The sequence below is a fragment of the Phalacrocorax aristotelis genome, chromosome 16 (assembly GCF_949628215.1).
Source record: "Phalacrocorax aristotelis chromosome 16, bGulAri2.1, whole genome shotgun sequence".
Lineage (NCBI taxonomy): Eukaryota > Metazoa > Chordata > Aves > Suliformes > Phalacrocoracidae > Phalacrocorax > Phalacrocorax aristotelis.
In genome coordinates, this window is record NC_134291.1 from 8,387,221 (window position 1) to 8,401,460 (window position 14,240).

Below are 14,240 nucleotides of genomic sequence, written 5' to 3' on the forward strand. Positions count from 1 at the left end.
CAGTAGGAAACGGAGAGTATTCAGGGTCCCTTTTACTGGCAGTGAAGCTGGAAACTAGTCATGGGAGCACTGTGGGAGAAAGGGAAATGAAATGGTGTGTAGCTCTGGGGTGAAATAGGTGAGATCCTTCCCAGTTACTGTGGATTTGAGAACTGGAAAGGGCTGAGCACAGCTAGCACCTGCAGCCCTCAGTAGGGTGTTCAGCCCCGAGCTCCTCTTTAATTCTGCTCCAGGTCAGTGGGTGTTACTACTTGGTCATGCTCATCCCTTCTCATGCCATAGCCTCCTTTCTGTGTGAGCCTTGGCAAATCACCTCCCCACACCAGAGCACCCCACCAAAGCCCCCCTGGTTTTTCCAGAACCAGCTGTCTGGAGGGCTGATGTACCCACTCAGGCAGGAGGGGATCCTTGGTGTAGGATGCACTTTTTTTTTTTTTTAAAAAAAAATCTTTCCTTGTTTGTAGACATGGCATTAGCTTTGATTTTTACTCTCTCCCACATATAATTTTTCTGTTGTGATGGCATTTTAATTCATGCCTTTCTTGCTCTATATAACATTTTAACTTATTGTGTTCTTTTCCTTTCCCACCAGCTGTTTGTCTCGTGTGTGTAGTGTGCTGTCTGCCTCTAAGACCCCTGTAGAAGATAACACAACTTTACTACCGTGTGAGCTGCCTTCAAGCCACTATGCCAGCATCCACCTCTCCTCGCCCTGCTGCACCAGGCGTGCCCGAGGCACCCACTTGACAAATCAGAGGAAGAAATGAGGGGCCTTTTTAAGCAATCTAATGATTTTAATGTGTTGATTTTCCTAAAGTAAATGTCCTAGCTATGCTTAAGTTCCATCAAATGGAACAGTTCAGCTGGCACTTGTAAATCTGATGGGGCCTGGTTTGTATCTCGGGTTCCCCAAGGAGATAGTGAACTTCTATCATGCAGGAAATAGCTGGCCTGAAACAGAAAAAAAGTTCTTTAAAGAGGACACTTCTAGGACAGTAAATGCAGTGAATTTCTCTGCCCAAGCAGGTAATTTTTTTTGCCTTCCATTTCTACAGTCTATCTGAAACAACGATGACACTGTAGAAATGGGGGGAAGAAATGGTGTCTACACTGAAGCTGGCCTGGCATCAAGGATGCAGCTAAGAGCAGAGAAGGCTGAAAAGCTGTTCCTTAGTCCATGCATTCTCAACCATTTATAAGATATCCCAGGAGCCTTTGAATCAGCAAGGGAGGCTGTACAGCCCTGTGACCAATGATGCCATTGTCTAAGAGCTTTTTCCTCCCCCTGATGTGTCAGCCCTCGCATGCAGTTCCTCGTGTGTGGCCAGCAGAGCATCGCTGCTGGTGCAGCTACTGGTTGCTTTCCTGTTTGTCCCTGCTGAGATTATGTGCACTGCAGTCACTCAGAGCTGGTTGTGGTACTTCAAGCAGAAAAAGCTTCCTTCCCTCGCAATGCCACAGTGAGGATTTCTGTTAGTACTACACTGGCCAGGCTAGGTTCATCTTAGGGTCAGATGGGCTGGCGTCATGGTAGTGCTGTACAGATTGGCTGATCTGCTGCATATCTGACTCCTGCTGTTGAAATGGTGAGTCTGCTCTCTCAAAACCAAACAAGTTTCAGCAAAATATGTGTATATTTTTCTTCCATATAGAGACAGGTTTCTCCCTCCTGAGCAGGACTAGTGATGATGGTTAAAATGCAAAAGCAGATCTGCACCAGTGTCCCCACAGTGGTCCCCTCACAAAGCAGCCCAGGGTGAGCATCTTGCCTTCCCCAGAATAGGGGCAGCTCAGGGTGCAGGTTCTCTGGTGACAAAATGGGAGAAGCAGGCTGCCTGTGGCATTCGGTACCAGATGCTTCATCCCTCGTCACTCGCACACTGCACTTCACCAAGACACTCTGGGACCCATGTCTGCCACAGAGTTAGTTAGACAGAATAGTTCTGGGATGCAGGTCTTGTTGGCTAAAATGGGAGGTGAAGAACTGAAACACTGCGTAAGCCTTTAAAGGATTGCTGGGAGCTTCCCTGACTTAGCCTGTCTTTCCTTCTCCCTCCTCAAGTTTATTGCACACAAAGTAACAGTGCTTCAAAGGAAGCTGTGAGAATAAACGCCCTGCAGTTAATTTCTTGCCTTCAACTGCTTGCTCATTTGTGGATGACATGTAACATAGTCTGAGGTATTCAAATCACAACGTAAGCACCCTTTGCACAGCAGATACTGCGTCTGAGGCTTTTAATTGTGGTGTTTATATTTTGCAATGTGTTGCTTCCTGTCTCCTTTAGCTAATATTGAATGATCTAATCTGTGTCTTGTAAACGAATCTATTTTAGTTCCATTAGAATAACCCCTTAATTGAAGGCATACAGGCAGCCTGTGATGGAAGAAGCAATGCTAAACAGTAAATACAGCTAATGGAACAATTTATGGTGTGTGGATGCTCTTAGCTTTGATGATACCCTGATTAGCTGAGGTGCAGTGTTTGATTTTAATTGTAATGAGAATTAATTGGAGAGCACTGCACAATGGCAGCCCTGCAACGGTGTTTTCATGTCTGAAAAAAGGCAAGTGAAAGCACCCATCCCAATTTAATGATTTTTGTTTCTTTATTTACAGAAAAAAACTATGGATGTTTATAGGAGAGAGGTAGGTGATCCTTCCCTCACTTCTAAGTGTTCATCCTAGAACATCATGCTTACATCAGTGTTGCACGGTGGCTCAAAGGCCCCTGTGCAGGGGACGAGCTGTCATTAGAAATGCCTGGGTTTGGCTGGCAGAGTCTCTGCCCCATGGAGCTTTTGGTCAGTGTGCTTTCAGGACATTTCCTGCCTCTGCACCTAACACTGCAGGCGGCCAGCAGCTCTCCCAGTGATGGGAAGGCTCAAGCACGGACAGACACTGGGGCTAAAATTCAATAGATCAAAATTAGTGGTGGGTAAATCTTAGGAGATACATCCAGTGGCACCAGTGTAGAGACAGCCAAGGATCAATGACAATTACATGCTAAATCATCCAGAGCATTTGTAGGTGCCTAGAATGGTAGCTATTCAATTTTTATATAGCATGGGGAGTGCTTTTTAATTACTTGCACATTGCAAAATGCTCTTCTGACATTTGCAATAAGCTCAGTGAAAACAACCATTTTACTAAGACAGTTTAGGGATTCTCCGATTCCTTGGACATCCAATAATTAAGGAAGAAGCAGTCACTGTTGTAATTAGCCTTACTGCCTGGGAGGGGGCATGTTTGAGGTTCAGAGAAAGATGGTCTTGTCTTCACATCTCCATGCTCCTAACCATGGATGTGTCTGATCCCTCTCAGATCATGTACTATCAGCAGGCCATCATGAAATCCAGAGTAAAATCTTCTGTCTCTCTTGGAGGGTAAGTCCTGATTTCCTTCTGTCCGCATATTAATTAGTCTTCAGCGCTCATGTCCTAATGAAATGATTAAGCTATCAGCTCAGGCAGCTGGTGACTCAGTCAGAGGAATCGATGTGGTGGCCACACGCAGGGCTGTTTGTGCTGTATGGGCTGTGTTTTGCCTGGGCCTGGAGGCATAAGGCAGAGGAGGGGTCAGAGTCCCAGTCGTGATGAGTCTTCCTCAGAGCTAAGGGGAGCTTTGCTATGAATGTCTGTAGAGCAGCACCAGCCTCCCGGTTGAGATTCCCTCTGAAATCAAGAGATGTTCAGCCCGGTCAGGACTGGACTGTGGTGCTTGGGACCCAGCACAGCTCTGCAGTCTGGAAAAGCAGCTGTGTGGAGGCTGGCTTGCAAGGATGCAGCAGTGTGTCCGTCCTGCGCCTGTTCCTGTGCAGGATGAGTGAGCAGCAGAAACAGACTGACCCTCCTGTCCCTGGTCCCCAGCCCGCTGGGCTGGGTTCAGCCCGGTGAGTGATCTTGCTTGTATGGTGATGTGCAGCAGAAGGCAGCAGAGCTGGGGAAGTCTCTGGTTATTCTGTGCTATGAAGTAACACACGCTTCTCCATGAATGGCCAAGCAATTAATTAGCAATTTCTCTTCTCAGTGGGAGTGTTTCCTGATCAGATTCTTAATGAAGCCAATTAAGTGCAGAGCTCCAGTTCTAGCATTAGCCATTAGTGCGTTTGCCACAGGCATTTCTTACCTGGAATGTTATGTGCTGGCCAGTTGCCTAGAGGTGCCGTCCACACCACCAGTCTGTTCTGCATAGTCATTGCCACCCAGGGATTCATATCAAATCTCAGATAAACAAGGTGCTCAGGCCTGTTCCCTGGGAGAAGACAGTCGTGGGTGAATGAAATGGGAGGAAGAGTCTGGGAAGCAGTGCTGCATTCTGAGAACCACAGCTTGCAAGGCACCAGCAGTTCTGCTCATTTCATCTGTCACTGACTCCCAGGTCACTCAAAACTCTCCTGCCTCAATTTTCCAAACTGTGAGCTGGAGCTGGGGACACCTGACTACCTTCCAGGAATTTTATGGTGCTTAACTGTTTGGCAATGGAGCTTTTTACACATTAGTCATAGTCTTCTGATGGACAATGCCTATCAGCTAGATCAAAAAACCTTCAGGAAGTTTGGATCTTCATCTCAGCTGCAGGATTGGATCCAAATCAAATTATTGAGGATAAGAGCAGCAACTAGGTGCTGTGCATGCATCAGAGCATTGCATTGATTTAGGAGGAGCTGCAAAGCACTAATCATTAAAAAGACAGAGTAATGTTACCTGAGTTGACAGGTTTAGATTTGTAGCTTGATTAGAATATATGGATTGGAGTGATTTATGCAGGTGCTGAATGCCTTGGCATTTCCAGTGAGAAGATAGGATCAAGTACCTCTGTGCCAAACCTGCGGTATGCTTTGTGCAGTAGCATTGTATAATTGCAGGATCTATGCCAAGGTGCCTGTTAGCCATGGACCCTTGGACAGTGCACCCCTAGCTTTGAGCACATGAAAGCAGTTTAGCCTGGAAGGAATTTTAAACAAAGAAACCAGATTATTTTTTTCAAGAATGAAAAAGGGAGGAGAAAGCTAAAATTCCAGGACATTAGTGAAATCGGTTGTAATTACAAGTCTGGCCAACTTAGAAGGTAGGAGAACTGTTTGTCTGGTTCCTGCTAGGACAGAGATATTTTTGCTTTGTGCTGAGCCCTCAAACTTATTTGCAGAGGAATGAGCCACGCGGTAGGTGAGCAGAGGAAAGGAGAAGCTGGGATGTGCCCTTGGCACTCCCTTGCCTCTCCCGGAGCTCCCTGTGTTCTCCCACACCCCATGGGAAGGCTGTGGAGAACCCACCCTGAGCAAATACAGTGCTTGCTTTCCTCTTCTCTGGCACTTTTCTGTTTGTGTGGCACAAAACAGTGCAGGACCAGGCCTTAGTCAGTTGGCTGGAGAAGGAGACAGAAACCATTTGGGAGCTTAGTCCCGCTTTGTTGAAATGAAGCAGCAAAAGGAGGTGATGGAAGGGAGTCTTGTATCTCCCAGCACTCGAGCTGGCAAAATCACTGCTTTGAAAAACAACTGGGAGATTACTGTTTGGGAAATGGAAAAGGTTAACTGTGCTAATGAATCAGTTTTTCTAGTAAGGCAGGGGCCACATTCCAGATCCCTGTGCTGATGGAGCTGCACCTCTGAGGATATCCATAGTCTGTGCAACCATTTATTTGGTTGTAATGGCGCTGGCTGCAATTCTGCTTGTGAATTAATATTTTTATTTTGTGGGATTTACTTGCAGGCTTGTGAAGTACTCTGAGCAGTTCCTCTCCAATGACCCTATCCTGTCTGGATGTCTCCCCAGCAACCCCTGGATAACAGATGACCCGGAGTTCTGGGATCTCAATGCAAAACTGTATGTATTTATATTCTCTTGCCAGATTGTGCTTTACACTGATCTTTATGCTGATAGAAATCAGAAAAGGGAACCATTGATTTCATTATGATATCTGATCTCTTGTCATGAGCAGGGAAGTGTTCCCTTTCTGACATAGCTTGGCCACGCTAAAGAAACCGTCTCATGGGAATATTCCATGCTGAACTTCCAGCATGATCTTCTTCAAGTGGAGCCTTCCTTAACATTACAGAAATTCCTAAGATGATGATGGAACTATGCACTCAGCCCCTGCTAAGTGGGTCTAATCCTTTCCTTGGATGAGTGAAGTCCACTTTTACTAGCACAGGAATGGAATATGGCTGGTTACGCTCAGGTATAGCACGTGGCTTAGCGTTAACCTTGCTAAATTAGATGCTGCCAATGGTGTAGCAATTCGGGGTTCAACAACTGGCCCTTGGTCTTTGCACACACCTTGGGCTGCTTTCTTAGGAGAGAGTTTGGGTTGGAGGCACATACTGGTGGTCCGTCCCTTCTCTGAGTCTCCCTTGGTTTTCCATTCAGTGAGTATTCGCTAATTATACAGCAGCATCTCTGGGCTTGAAGCATACAGCATACTATTGGTTCTCATCTGAGACCAGCAATCCTGTTAGACTGATAATATCCCATTAGACATATCCCAAAGGATACCTTCACAGAATGCCTTTATGAGAAGCAAAGCTTTCGGCAACAACCATTGCCTCCTCCAGAAAGGGATTGAATCAAACGTCTGGCAAAGCTGGGCTGTCATTGTGAGAGCAGCATAAATCTGAGATAAACCCTCATCCCACTGTGTACCAAGTTGTTTAATTATGGCTTACTTAGTGGGCTGACTTCAGGAGCTCATTACAGCATTCTGGAAAACCGAGAGCACTGAGAAGTCTCTTGGCATTCCAGCAAAGGGCATTTTGGTTTTAATTAATCTGCCAATTAGATGGGCCACATAAAACTGGCAGTGCTCTTTGTTTTCAACCTGTGCAGAGTGGAAATCCCCACCAGAATGCGAGTGGAGCGATGGGCCTTCAATTTCAGTGAGCTGATACGAGACCCGAAAGGTCGGCAGAACTTCCAGCTCTTCCTGAAGAAGGAGTTCAGCGGTGGGTCTGCTGTGTCTCTGTCTCTTTGTCCATGCCCAGGCCACACAGCAGGCCACTACACAGCCGAGACAGAGCAGTGGTGGAAATCCGTGGCTTTGCAGTAGGTGCTGTGAGCTGAGACAATGATAAAGTTGCAAAGTAAAGGCGGTAGAAGTGACTTTGGAGGCAATGGCTGTGCAGCCAGTGCGTGCAATACCATCTAGTGGCACAGGACACAAAGTACAGCCCAGGGCACTCCCTGTGCGGGGGCACTGCTCCCAGGCAAGCTGAAACTAGCCGGATTCACAAGCTCTTACAGGTGTCGTTTGTCCCTGAGCAGAGGGCAGGGGAAAGCTGTTTTCCTCCTTCAGTCCCAAGGGGATTTTCAAAGTGGCTGTAAAAATTGGAGAGACTGAATTGGGGCCAGCACATATCGAGTCAAACAAATTCATGTTAGGAGTTCATAAATGGGACTGTGTTTTCCTCAGTCTCGCTCTCTGCTGACTGTGTCGTTGTTACGCAGGAGAGAATCTCAGTTTCTGGGAAGCCTGTGAGGATCTCAAGTATGGAGACCAATCCAAGGTCAAAGAAAAAGCGGAAGAAATTTACAAGTGAGTGTGATAATTTTACGTTCTTAAACTCTTTGTACGTGAGTCCTATCACCTTCTTCCACATATTGTCATTCTCCAAATGATTTATTCCTAAGACTTTCCTTTGTAAGCTGTCATCAGATGCGGCTGTCCTATGTCCCCATGTAGGAAAGAAACTTTTGAAGATGAAAGCATAAGTATTGTTTTGTTATATAGTTACTTTTCCTTTCTGTTCTCCTGTATTACATTTAGGTCTTAGTGTGTAATGTAAATAGAATAGCAAAGATCTTGGGGCTGTCACGAGGAAAGTGAAAACCTTTTTTGCTTCCAGTGGGGTAAAGTTTGGTTTATATTGTGTGTTAACAGTGTAAGAGGGCATGTCATACTGTTGAAGAGGAGATTGACTGACCCAAGATCAGGACAGCAAATTGTTGTGGGGAGCTGAAGGGACTTTTCCTTTCATGCATAGACAGGAATCTCCAGGAGTTCTCCAGCCGTTAATGGCACTGTTGATTCCTCCTCCTTGCAGGCTGTTCCTGGCTCCAGGGGCAAGGCGCTGGATTAACATTGATGGCACAACAATGGGCATCACAGTTAAAGGCCTCAAGCACCCTCATCGTTATGTTTTAGATGCTGCTCAGACCCACATTTACATGCTGATGAAAAAGGTTTGTTATTTGTTTACAAAGCCTTAGGGGAATTCCAGTCCTCTGGGCCTTTCCATGCTTTTGTGTGCTATCAGCTGTCACTTTCAAGTGGCCTCTGTTTGAAAATCCCTCAGATTTGCTGACTTCAGCAAGCACTGGTTGAGGCCCTTGTATTTTGCTGCTGCTTCTTCCCTCTAAGGCAGCATGTCCCCAGGGTGGTAGAGATCAGGTGTCTGCTGGAAGTCCTGCTTTAATACCAGCTTGGTCACCAGCTCATTCAAAGCTTGAGCAAATTCTTTAACTTCACTCAGTTAGTACCCCTTTGTGTGCCACATCAGGTATCCCTATGGTGGGATGCTTGTATGCAACTGGATTTCGGCAGTGGATGGGAAAGGGAATAGGAATTGTGATATAACTGCGTGAATTTTGTACCAAAAGCATAACCAGACACAGCCCTTCTCAAGTTACTGAGCCTTTTCACCCATTTTTCTGCAGTTATGTTGATGGACACCCTTTTTTAGGTCTGACTGATGCAGCAGACTGTGGGCCGATGTCAGCATATAGACAGATCAAGATAGGGACCATGGCTTTCATTAGATCATGGTGACTCCTCCTCATGAGCAATACAAAATTCATGTGGAAGGAAGGAGCATTATGGGCCAGAGCAGCAGCTAATGCACATTGACACTGAAAGCAGCAGAACTATACTGATTTTCACCAGTTGCTGAAACGTTCGGCTCCTGAAACATGAGCACTTCACCCTGCAATGACTGTGAGGCACCACTGGCCTGGGCTAAGCTCAGTTCAGACCTTTTGGTCTGGATCTTACCTGGGAAGCTTTATTGTGAGATGGAAAATCCTGGGAATTTTATACCAAGATGAAAGGGTATTGGTTTAAATAGCTACATTTGCCTGAAAGATGCAAAGTCCCTTGGGCTGCTGGGGGAGATTACCCAGTTCCCAGCCTCCCTGGCTCCTGAACAGCTGTGTTTGGTGGTGATTTTAATAAGGGTGTTTGCAGCCCGTAACTACCAGCTTCTCTTTTTTTCTCCTAGTAGGACTCCTATGGCCGCTATTTAAAGTCTCCAATATACAAGGAAATGCTGGCCAAGGCTGTTGTCCCACAAGAGGCTGTCAAAAAAAGGCAAGTGAAACTGGATGTAATTGTGGGTTTTGTCTTTCTTGTTGTAGCAAGGGTAGAAAAAGCCTGAGTTGCAGCAAAATTACTATGATTTAGATGTTTGCTTAATTAAAAAAAATTCTTTTCACTAAGAAGATGCCTCGCTTTGAGACTGATATTACTGTTTATTTGTGAGCCCTTTGGAAGTGGCTTGTGTGCAGTCAGAATTGACCTGACGATTGCTTGGCTGCCTTGTCTGTTGGCTCTGTTCAGAAAGGCTGTGATGAATTAATCATGGCTCCTTTCGTGGAAGAAGAGATCACTGTGTACTGGGCATGGGAAAACTCCCACCCACAAAACATTGTCTGCCAGAGATGACACAGAGCCACTGCAGGGTCCTCCACGGGTTCTGCTCAGCTCTGCCTGGACAAAGCCACTTACCCCTGCGAAGTGAAGGTGACAGGCAGCCACATGGGAGCAAACAGCATCTTGCCTGTGAGTGACTGCTGGCACAAGGTAGATGGCCTTAGAAGGAGAAGGATTGAAATGGCTTTTTCCAGACCAAGATGAAGGTTGTGTAGCAAATTTAGGCCATTTGAACTGCAGTTACTTCTTAAAGCTGAGCATGCAGTGTCAGAGCTAGACTGGGTTGTGTGCTTCGTTCTCTGTTCCTCTTCCACTCATCAACCTAGCAAGCAAGAAAGAGGAATCATGGACTTTCACGATATCATTTTATCTAAAGCCCATTTCAAGCCAGTGGAAAAAAACCCTCCTGCTGATTTGCCTAGGGTTTGGTTAGTTTTCCCCTGAGCCAGACATCACAAGGTTGCTGGCAGATCCTGGTTGGCCACTGGTGACTACCTTCGTGTTTGTCAGTGCCTGATCTGGAGGCATAATACTCCGCATCCTGCGTAAGCACGTACCTCATCCAGAGGTGGCTTAACACTTGTTTCCACTGCTGCTAGTAATGGCCTTGCTGAAGCAGCTAGCGAGTGGTTTTTGGGGTACCACAGACACCATAAACACCCAAACTGGTCCCTATCTTGATCTTACTGAGGACACTATAAAAATTCCACTGATGGTAGTTGTTTGGGTTCACATTGAATGTTAGTTATGTGCAAATGCTTACAAGAAAAGCAGTAATGTACTGGTCATCTCCTGGCCCTGGAATCCCTCATGAGGGTCAGGAACAGGACTGCCTTTATGCTTTTAGCAGTTCTGTAGCTGATGGGTGACACTGAGTCACCAAGTCCTGCTTTAAACCACCTCGTCTGCATTTGCGCTTCCTTATTGTTGTGCGGGTGACAGTGGCACATCCGTCTCTGCGTCTGAGCTTGCCCGCCTGGTAAGTTTGCTTACCAGGGGTGAGTTTTTTGGTGCCCTTCTACTTTTCAGTAATACCCTGCTGCTTCCTCTCACTCTCTGCCCAGCTCCACTTTCTCGTTCGGACGCCGTCACCTCCGTTCCAGCCCCAGCCCCGTCATCCTGAGGCAGCAGGAGGAAGAGGCCAAAGCCAAAGAAGCCGCCACGACTGTGGACATCACGCAGGTCATGAGCAAGCTGGATCGCAGGAGCCAGCTCCAGAAGGAACCTCCCAAGTAGGCTCTGAGCCCTGCAGGGCACAGCGCAGGGAAAAGACAAGCCGAGGCTGGTGTTGAGCTTCGTCTCCCCTTCCTGAAGGTGTCAGTGCTGCTTTAGGTTTCCCAGGCCGGCTCTGTCAGCAGCCTGCTTCCTGCACATTGCCATGTCTTCGGGAGCAGCAGATGTCACTTACCAGGCGTGTCAGGCATGGGGGTGCTGCCGGAGCCAGGCTGCTGGCTGTGCCAGACTCGGGGTGCAGGGCCCCAGCTCCCTCCCCGCATACCTCAGTGGGGGGATGCCTTCTGGCTGCACTGAGCCCCATGGAGGCTGGGCAGCCTGGCTGCCTCTCCCTGCCTCCTGCTTCTCCAGAAGGTGGGATGGCACAAGGCAGAGTAAAGCTCTGCCATCCCAATCCTTTGGGTTCAAATCAGCCTGCCTCTGAACAGAGGCGGATAGCCCTGCAGGGAGTACAGCAAGGTGGCCCGCCTCAGAGCGCGTCCGTGCTGGCATCCATCCTCTCAGGAGGATGTGCACCCTCCCAGGGGGTGCACCCCGGGCACCCCCTGAAAGGAGTGCACCCCTCACTTCAAGTATCCTGCGCCTCCTAGTCAGTGCAATGGAGTCACAGGCAGAAGAGCCGGGTAGGCTTGTTAAAACAGTAGGATGAGCATTTCTGAAGGCTTGGGTGATCCTTTGAATTTTAATGACACTCCAAGTGCCCCCTTGCATGTTGGAGATGATCAGCAGGAAGCTCTGCTCTCCCCGTGACTCCCCCGCACAATGAGCTAGGTGTGTTGGTGTAGAGAGCTGTCTCTCACAAGATCCTGCAGGAGGACTTGAGAGATGCAGCCATGGCTTTGTGTTTCTTTTATCAAATCCTTCCTACCTCTTGTCTTGTCTTTTTTCCTGCTCTTCTATCTTCTGTTGTTAAAACAAAACAAAACAAAGAAAAAAACAAAGAAAAAAACTAACAGGAGGTAGTTCCAGTTGTCACTGGCTTGTAGTCCAGAGGCAAGGAAGAACCAAAGCAGAGGTGTTAAGAGCTGACTTCAACTTTAAGTAGTGTTTTTTTCATTTGCTCTGTCTCTTTTGCTGTTTAGAATGAGGCAATCTAAACAACTATGTTAGTGCTGAAGAGCTGGGGGAGATTCCAGGCTTTGCTGGGAGATCCTGGTGTGTCTGGACCAGGCCAATGATTATAAGTAGGAAGATTCCTGAAAACCCAGTAAAGGGAATTGAGGGGGCAGAAAAGCTTCCTTGTTTGTTAGAATTTAGGGGAAGCAGAGGGACTGGGAGGGAAGGACTGAGGTCTGGGATGCTTCTTCAGTCTGGCTCATGTTGTTCATCTGGTTTTACTACTGGTATGATTTCACAGGAAATGGGAGATGGAGAAAGCTGGATGTGAGTGGGACCCTCAGGTACCAGGGTGCATGCAGACTGACCCCTCGCAAACAGGGAGATTGTCAGGCGAGAGCGGTGTCCCAAACAGCTTTGAACAGCGATTCTTGCCCTCCCTGCATGTGTTATCAGAGGCAGAATCAGGGCTACGTGGTCTGATCTGGTATCAGTGCAGAACTAGTCTCCTTCGCTCTGCAGCTGAGCTAGGGAGATTTTCATGACCTCTGTTAACCTAACGGTGATAAACCTCCTTAGAGGAATTGAAACCAAGTTGCATGAGTATTTTGCTCTGATGGCAAGGTCTGCTTGCTAAGCCTCTGCTCTTATTCCCAGTGGAAGCAATGGCAAAGTTTGCAATGCTGTAAGGGTGAACAGGCTCAGACTGTAATTTTTTTTTTTTAAAATTCTGCTTAAAACCACAAGGGTCTTTTGCGTTGGGTGCTGAGCACCATCAGCCTACCTTGACATAAGAGCTCTGAAAGATACTCAACAACTTGGCAGGGTTGGTCCAAAGCTACTTGGATGTGATGAGCTCTACAGTCTCTTCAGAGTTCGTATAACATGGAGCACTGAGCATGTTGGGGTGGCCAGTATGTAGTGACATGGGTGATCGAGTCAGGGTGTAAATAATAAATAACAAATCTGTGTGTTCCAATCAGTCCCTCTGATTCTACTTCTGTTTTGTCTGCAGCTTTGCTTTTTATGTTCTCTCTATCCATTCCTTTCTCTGAATTTTTTCATCATCTCAGCTTTGTGTTGCTGTCCCCCTGACATGGGTTAATGCTGCACGCTCTGGAGTCACTGTGCTTGTGAAACACCAGTCCTGCATTTGCAGGCAGAAGCTGGCTCTGTTCTGCTTATAGGCTGAATAAGCTAGCACGTACTGCTCCTTGGTCCCTTGCTGTTCAGCCCCTTAAGAGGAAGGTCGCCTGGTACAAAGTGTCACCCTGGTACAAACTGAACTTCATGTTATGCCAGCCAAGAAATTGTTTGTTTCCATTGGAAATGAGAGCAGTATGTTGTTTCGTTTCTTGGCCGTTGCTTTCATGCATTCATCTGTCTAATAAAAATAAATGTAGAAAATGAAAAAAGGACTGAGTTCATCCTTCTCTGCCTTGTCTCACTGTGCTCATCCTTCACTGTGTCATCTCTCTGCCATGCGTGCATGCATTTTCTGTATGTGCCTATGCTCTCAGCACTTCTGTTTGGACACTTGAGCTGCATTTAATTTCTGCTGGGAGTGAGTCCTTGGGAAACAGCGGGGGGGACCCCGGCATGCAGCATGTCCTCTGCTGATGAATCTGTGCTCAGGCTTGTCCTGAGGGCTGAATTAGCTGAGCTGGAGGCTTCACAGCACCAGCCAGGGATGCTGGGGGCTTCAGCACAAGATGTGGCTTCTTGTATTATCAGTCATCAGGGTTTGGAGCTCAGTGTCCTATTTCCTGGCCACCACCGTAGGAAGAAAAGGCTTCTCCTCCTGACAAAACCTGCAGAGGCCAGCCACCAGACTGCCACCCCTCTGGGCCCGACTGAGCCTCTCCTTTTCCTCCCCACAGCCGTGCCACCTCGCCTCCCCGGCCCCTCGCCTGACTGTCTACGCTGGCAGTGGCACCCTGCCATCGCCCCCCAGCAGCCTGCTGCCTGCCTCCCCCAGCCCCCTGGCCCTGCCCCACGGCACCGCCTGCCCCTCGCCCATCAGCGTGGCCCTAGACAGCACCACAGGCACCGAGTGGGAGTGGGAGCCCGAGGAAGCCAGCCCTGGCCCCTTCCCCTCCAGCGGCGTGAAGTCTTGTGCGGCTGCCCTGTCCTTCGGCCGGTTCCTCAAGAGGGGCTGCTGGACCTCGCCCGTCTTTGCCACGCTCTCGCCCAAGTGCCCGGCCATGCTCCACGGGAAGGTGCAGCCGCTGGGCGGGCGGGAGCCGCGGCTCCGGCTGGACACCAAGGCGGTGAGCAGGTAAGCACAGGGCGGGCACCTGGACGCCTTC

General features: G+C 48.0%; 1 protein-coding gene across 2 annotated transcripts in view; it reads left to right on the forward strand.

Annotated features, from left to right (window-relative positions):
- The window catches only part of RGS9 (regulator of G protein signaling 9), a 35,672-nt gene that overhangs the window by 18,237 nt on the left and 3,195 nt on the right, over positions 1-14,240 (forward strand). Inside the window, exons 10-18 of one of the 2 annotated variants that reach the window (XM_075111153.1) lie at positions 2,617-2,646; positions 3,322-3,383; positions 5,712-5,825; positions 6,825-6,940; positions 7,443-7,530; positions 8,039-8,177; positions 9,215-9,300; positions 10,707-10,824; positions 13,812-14,209. In XM_075111153.1, coding sequence (XP_074967254.1) covers positions 2,617-2,646; positions 3,322-3,383; positions 5,712-5,825; positions 6,825-6,940; positions 7,443-7,530; positions 8,039-8,177; positions 9,215-9,300; positions 10,707-10,824; positions 13,812-14,209 — 1,151 coding nt within the window. Of the gene's footprint in view, positions 1-2,616; positions 2,647-3,321; positions 3,384-5,711; positions 5,826-6,824; positions 6,941-7,442; positions 7,531-8,038; positions 8,178-9,214; positions 9,301-10,706; positions 13,335-13,811; positions 14,210-14,240 lie in introns of those variants that run through there. The other variant, XM_075111154.1, reaches the window with a different exon arrangement.